Source organism: Buceros rhinoceros, unplaced genomic scaffold, assembly GCF_000710305.1.
Source record: "Buceros rhinoceros silvestris isolate BGI_N320 unplaced genomic scaffold, ASM71030v1 scaffold16333, whole genome shotgun sequence".
NCBI lineage: Eukaryota > Metazoa > Chordata > Aves > Bucerotiformes > Bucerotidae > Buceros > Buceros rhinoceros.
In genome coordinates this window covers 1-6,729 of record NW_010401936.1, presented here as the reverse complement: position 1 = coordinate 6,729, position 6,729 = coordinate 1, and the positions used below count along the sequence as shown (strand labels likewise).

The window sequence follows — 6,729 nt, the reverse complement described above, 5'->3', positions numbered from 1 at the left end:
GGAAAACTCGGCAAAGGCAGCACACCTAGCACTTGTGCCTGTCCAGGAAAGGTACTCCGGTGAGGTCCCGGCTACTTGGCTGGCCTTTCCCTGGTGTTACATCCCTGTCGCATGGGTTGGGAAAGTGAGTCTGACACATCTTTTTGGAGTTTGAAGGATTTTGTTTACTTAGATCAGGTTCAATCCTGGTTGAAATGCACGGGCTGGGGAGGAGAAGACGGAACACAAGCAGGAGTGAGAACCTGCCGTGCTCCTCTTCACAACAATGAAGTCCATAGCTGGTGTGTTGAACTCTAAAATTCGCACCTTGAATTTCCCCAGCAAAGATTTTTAAATGCTATCAGTATTTTTGAAGACTGAACGTGGGTCTCCTCCAAGAAGTCTGGTTTTCCTTAGGAGGGGGGTTTAGCATTGGTGGGAGTGGTTTAGGCTTTCATGAGCCTCAGCCTCCACTGGTTGCTTCTGGAAACTACAGCCTTGCATCTTCAGCTCTGCTTCTTTAAGATGACTGTAATGGTCAAGCCTTCCTGAAGGTTCTTCAAACGAGGCAATTTACATGTATTTACTTTTTTATATTTCTCTTTTGGCTCAATCGTGGCATTCTCAGGCTCTGTGGTACTGAAACGCAGGGTGGCTGGTGAGGAATTTTGCTTCCTTTGGGGGGGAAAGACAGCATTTCATACCGAAGGGGTAAGCCTGCTTTCCTGCACATGGCGTTAACATCTGTGGCTTATTTAGGTGAGCCCTACACCTAAAGTGGTTTTTCGATGGGCAGACTGCAGTACTGGCGCAGCGCTCCCAGCACGGGGTGTGCAGGAGGCTGCCCGCCTTACCTGTGGCACAGGTGGAAACCAGCTCCCAGCTCCCCCACTTGTGCCCGGTGCTGGTTGAGCAGCCTTTCAGCTGAGGAGGAGGAGCAGAGGGGCGCAGTGGGACCACACGCATCCCACGCACGCTCTGGGGCTGCCGACGGAGGATGCTGCAGGTATCAACAGCAGAGACTCCCTCAGAAAGTGATTTATTTTCTTGTGCTCCCCTATCCGAAAGCCGTTCTCCCACTCTGGGGGAGCTCAGGGATGCAGCAGGTGCAGATGTCGAACCAGCTGGTTTCTTAAGGGCTAAAATAATTGAGGATGAGCTGCCCTGAGTCACCAAAGATAAATGCCCCTCTCTGCCTTTCCCCTTCCCCAGTGTCAGATATTTCCATCCTGGCTCTGGGAAGGAAGAACGGGTGTATAAGACCACTGTGGGCCCCTGGCTCTGCTAAAGGAGCACTTTTAGTTCCATAAAGCAGCAGTTGTTACAGGAGAGCAGGGCAGGCAGGATGCCTTGCTTCCAGAGCTTCAAACCCTGTGGATGCTACTGGTCATCCTGGAAATCCGTCCACCCCCATGGAGGCGAGAAAGGCCCCGAACCGCCTTTCCTCCTTTCCCAAAGCGCACGGAGAGTGCATTAATAAATAATGGATAGGTGGGTTCCAGGGCCGGCAGTTTTGCGCGAGCCTCTCCAAGATCAGCTAGTTTCAGGGAATGGGGTGGGGGTGGCCTCGGACACTCTTTATGTTAACAGCAAATTATGAAACGTTTTGCTCTTAGGGATACTCCCAAGCTGAACTCTAAGCGTCCTGCACGGCAGGATCAAACCAGGTCCTCCTAAAGCAGCTGGGATCTCCCCAGGTTTGAGGTGAGTGGTTAAGCTCACGCCTCAGAAAGGGCAGCTGCTTCTGCAGGGCTTCCCCTGGCACAGCTGTCCCTCATGAGCCGTCCCACTGCTTCACCTCCCCCACTATAAAAGGGACGCCTTGGCAAAGGAGCCTCCTTTCCTGCGAGCCGTGGGGGCTGCCAGACAGCTGCTGGTAAGTCAAAAAACCCATTTCTTTAATTTTGTACTATGGTTGTGCTTGGTGGTTGTACAATGTTCTTCTTACTATGGAAAAAGACTCTTCAAAACTGGGGGAAAGTAGGATTGATAACTGTCGCAGTTTGGGTAAGGTTCTTCCCTGCCGAATGGCAATTTTTCCTTTAGCAGGGCAGTTTTTCCAGCAGAATGAGATGCACCAGCACTCATGCTGAAAGAATAGTCTGAAACATTTCCTTCTGGAAACATTCCAAGTGCAGACAAGCTGCAATGAGCAGAGGATGATTAGTAACTTCTGCTGAATGCTGAATCAGGAGGAATTATGTGTAAGTGATAGCTGTTCTCATTTTGAATGTGCTCCTTTCTGGAGTATCGTGTTCTGATGGTACCTGTGGAGTCTCTGAGGTAGCCTATGGATTTTGAAACAAAATGTGTGTTTTGAATTAGATTTGTCTTTATAGGTTACTTAATTGTGGTCTCATACTTTTTTGGAAAAGCTTTTTTTTGAAAAGAAACCACAACCAAACCCAGCAAACCCTTATGCTGTTTCTCAGTCCTTCGTGGGGTAAATAGGGTGTGTGCCTTATCCGTTCTGCCCTGTCTCCGGTTGGTGTTATTGATGGCTAATGGCTGTAAGGCGTCTGAGGTAGAAGGTGATTGAAGTGACAATGTGTCCTGGCATTACCTAACTGGAAAGCGGCTGCAGACCTGGAGCAGGCTTCCCCGAGGGTGGTCGCTGCCCCATGCCTGGCAGTGCTTAGGAGGCTCCTGGACAATGCCCTTGAATGACGTGGTTGAACATTTGGTCAGCCCTGACATGGTCAGGCGCTTGGACTCGGTGATTGTTGTAGGTCCCTTCCAAGGGGAATCGTTCTCTTCTCCCTTTCACACCTTTCCTCATGGATGTGGTGGCATGGTGAAATGGAGCAGACAGCACTTGTGTTCAGGTGACATCTACTGCTTTTGTTTAGGTGGGTTGCGAGTGGTGGCCGTTAGCCTGAGGAGCAAGAAATAAGCTGATGCTGTAACGCAATCCCTGTTTCAGCAGAATCCTGCGACCTAGATGCAAGGAGGAAAAACTTGGTGTTTCTGTAGTATTTGCATCTAAAATATGTGCAGGTAGCTCCAGGTTTGCCTTGTGTTGTAGGAGTGATCCATGACTGGACCTAAGGCTGAAGGCTTGTCTTGAGTTATTCTCTTCCATTCTGTTTCTCTACCCCATAAGAATATTCTGACTTGATTCTCCTGGTCTACAAACTGCAGTATCTCAGCAGGGTGATGCAGGGCGAGTGTCCCCACCTTGACCTACCAGGGCAATGACCCGGAGGGAGAAGCAGAGTTGGAAGGGCTTTAGAGGGGAGCACAGGGTAATATCAGCAGAAATTAAGCCATGTTTAAATGCAAGGAGAGAGAACTTGCATTGATTTGAACTGCTGGAAATCTTTAATCCTCTGGTCGAGATGCTCCCTAGTTGCAAGGCAGGTAGGTATTGTCATGTTGTTTAATTTGAAGCTGACAAATGGTTATTGAATCACTCTATTGTTGCTAAAGGGTGGTTTTCTTTTCCTTGTTTGGTGCCAGATGTGACCTACAACAACCTGTAAACCAGAATCAAGTATTATTGAATGATCAGACTTGGAAATCTACTTTTTTTTATTTGGCAATCATTCACTTTATTATAGATACATATTTAAAGTCTGTACATGGTAAAATACAAAATAAAAGCGTTTCTTTATAAGTTACACAATTAAACAGCTACATTTGTCTGTAGTTCAGCCATCATTTAATTAAAAAACGAGAGAAATCTTGTCGAGCCATTGTTATATTCATTCACAATAACCTTGGTATAAAACACCCATACAGAGTAAGTGTACAAAATAGCGTACAGTTCATATAAGCTGTGCAAAGACAGCAAAGTTCCGTCAAAAATCAAAGAGGCATATCCACTGTCCTCTGTCCACACCGTGGAGAGCAGAAGCAAGGTGGGAAATAAGCACAGGCCTGCGGGCAAAAGGGCAGGTTAGACAGAGCTTCCAACAGAGCACTGATGCATAAATTAAAATGAAAAGCAGATAAAAATAGGTGAGGTCTTTGTGACACCTCAGAAGTCACTCCAGGGGTTTCGTTGGGTCTGGTGCTGTTTGGGGTGAGGAAGAAGGCAGCGTTTGGTCTCAGTCGCTGTTTATTTTTGGAGGAAAGGGTTGGTTGCTGGGTCTGACCAGCCGTCAGGGTTTTGAAATCTTAATGGTAGCTGGAAATTCACTTGAGAGGTAGTGAAAATGGCCACGGGATCTAGACTATGTTTTTAATTGTTTCTTATCTGGGGGAAAAAAATTTCCCTTCCAACAAGTGACCTTTTCCTCCCCACTACAAAGCGAGGAGCTGCCTGTCACCCACTTTCAGGAGAAGGCAGCGAACTGAGCGAGTGTTGATTGTTAAGCAGAGAGAGGTATGGAAAGGTTAACGGACGCTATGAATATGAAAACCTCCAGATGGGGCCCCAAGAAGGCCTCTAAGCCCAAAGTCTTGCGGCTAGGAGGTAAAGAACTTGCGTTGGAGAAGCGTGGTGGACCCGTGGGTGGGACATTACCTCTTCAATTCATAGTACTCTGGTTTATTTACATCTTTGTAATGTCCCCGCGTGATGTAGGGGCAGGGGCAGGCAGGGTGATCTAAGAGACTGTTATCTCCTCCTCTTCCCCTTCATCATCTTCTTCCTCTGAGTCTGAGAAGTCTGAAGGTTTGCTGGGGCTGCTAGAATGGGATGGAGAAGGAGACATATGGGAGTCCAGTCTGTCCCTCAGGTGTAGATGTTCTGGGGATTGGTGGTAGGTTAAGGAATGCTGGGGGCTGGGTGGGCACACACGGGGAGCTTCTTCCTCCTCCTCCTCCTCTCCTGAACATTTCTTGCCTACATCACTGAGGTCTGGGTGAGGGTTGAACTTGGTGGGTAGAGTCTGTTCTCTGCAGCCACCAGAAGAGAGGAGCTCTCTTTCTTTGGAGTTCCTCCACTTCATCCTCCTGTTCTGGAACCAGATCTTCACCTGGAAGGGGGCAAAGCAACACAGAAATGAAACAGTTCAGTGAAACAGCAACCAGCAAAGGCCTTTGGGTTGCATCCTTGAACCTGTGCTCGTGCCCACACTGAAGCTAACAGGAACCTCAAAGCCTGACCCATGGGGACCCTCGGAGAGGAGTGGGTGGGTGATCAGATGGTGATCTGTCCTAGCCTGCTCACCCAGCTGGCAACCGTGAAGGCTCTTTTGGCTGTGGTGATGTTCACGGCCCCGTAATTTGCTTTGGACTTTCTCCTGGTCATGAGCAGTTCTTGCTGATTCCATCCCCTTCTCCCCTGCCCTCAAGCTCCCCTTGGGGGCGGGGGCCTGGCTCCCTGCCCTCCCCACCCTGTGTCCCTTCTCACCTGCGAGTCTTTGAGGCCGAGCTTGGCTGCCAACTTCTTCCTATCAGGTTTGCTGATGTACTTCTGCTTCTGGAACATCTTCTCCAGAGCCTTGCGCTGCACGTCAGAGAAGACGGCGCGACGCAGCATGCCGCGGCGGGGCTTCCCACGGGCAGCCAGCGGCCAGGAGAAGGTGCCGGGGATGGGGACCACAGTGGAGGCGGCTGTAGGGGGGGGACACACAGAGCTCAGAGGAGTGGGACTGGCCCTCATCAGCCTGTCCCTGCCCTTTGGGTGGGCACCCATCAACCTGGGGCTGTGAAAAGGAGCCTTAGGCTTAATGAAGAGCCCCCCTTTCAGCCAGCGATCCCTGGGATTAGATCTATCAACTCAAACGTGTAAAATGGATCAATGGTGGCCGGTTTTGTTGGGGGATTCAAAGGTCTCTGGCCTGAAAAGGCAAAGTGAGGCGCACTGGCTAAGATAGAGGTATAATAAAAAAGCTTTCCCTCCTGCGCAGAAGCATTTGATTTTTTTCAGGCGCTTTCATCACTTCAGATGCTTTATTATGCTTGAGATGAAAATGAGGACTTTTCTGATTTGAACAAAATCACTCCTCTTCAGATGCTGTTCCGATCAATCAGTATTCATCTTTTTATATTAATCTCTTCCCCCCCCCCCCCTTCCCCAAAGTTGGAGAATTCAATTCGAAGACATGAAAAGTAACAACTAATTAGCACATTGCCTGGTTCCCAACGGCATTGGTATGATAAAAAGGGCAGAGCTTTGCCTTAAAAAAAAAAAGGGGGGGTGGAGGGGGAGGAACCTCCCCAAGACAGAGATGCTAATGAAGCGTGAATGGTAATTGTGTAGTAATGAACTAACAGAAAAAGACTGAGGACAAGCAGCTAACGCCATATATTATTGGAACAAAAGAGATTTACACTTTCAAACTAAACACAACGGCATGCCAGGCTCCTCGGGAGAATACTGATGGCACAATCGTCTCTTTCCCCAAATCATTTTCATTAAATGGACATGAAAAGCTATTTATAAAGCTCAAGTTGTTTTTGTTAGGCTATTCACATGCTGGAGAAAGGAAGCAAATTCCATTATCCGGAGGATGAATGGAAGAGCTTGGGTTATTTTTTTTTCCTCTCTCCCTTTCCCTGTTTTCTTTTTAAATTAATAGCTTGTTTGTGTAATTAGATTTTTTTTAATTGTTCGCTCAGCATCATAATACTTCAGTGCTGTAAGAATCATAGCCCCGTCGCCCGCTTTTTCGCCGGGACCGTGTCGTTTGAATCCCACTGATGGTCTGAGCGAGAGGCGACGGAATGGGAGACCCAAGGCGTGCGGGAGGGGAGGGTCAGTGCTCGGGGAGGAGGAGGAGGGGAGCCAGGCCGTGCCCGCGGTACCCTCGAGCCGTCTGAAAATGCCAGCAAGGCGGTGCGGTTGCGGGGGTACGGGGC

General features: G+C 48.8%; 1 protein-coding gene across 1 annotated transcript; it reads right to left on the bottom strand.

Annotated features, from left to right (window-relative positions):
• Positions 1–4,529: 4,529 nt before the first annotated feature.
• On the bottom strand, positions 4,530–5,481 carry DBX1 (developing brain homeobox 1; the record flags this gene model as incomplete). Its single annotated transcript, XM_010132468.1, has 2 exons — positions 4,530–4,901; positions 5,279–5,481. Coding segments are annotated over 2 exons (575 nt in total), but the record flags the coding sequence as incomplete, so codon positions are not given.
• Positions 5,482–6,729: the final 1,248 nt, after the last annotated feature.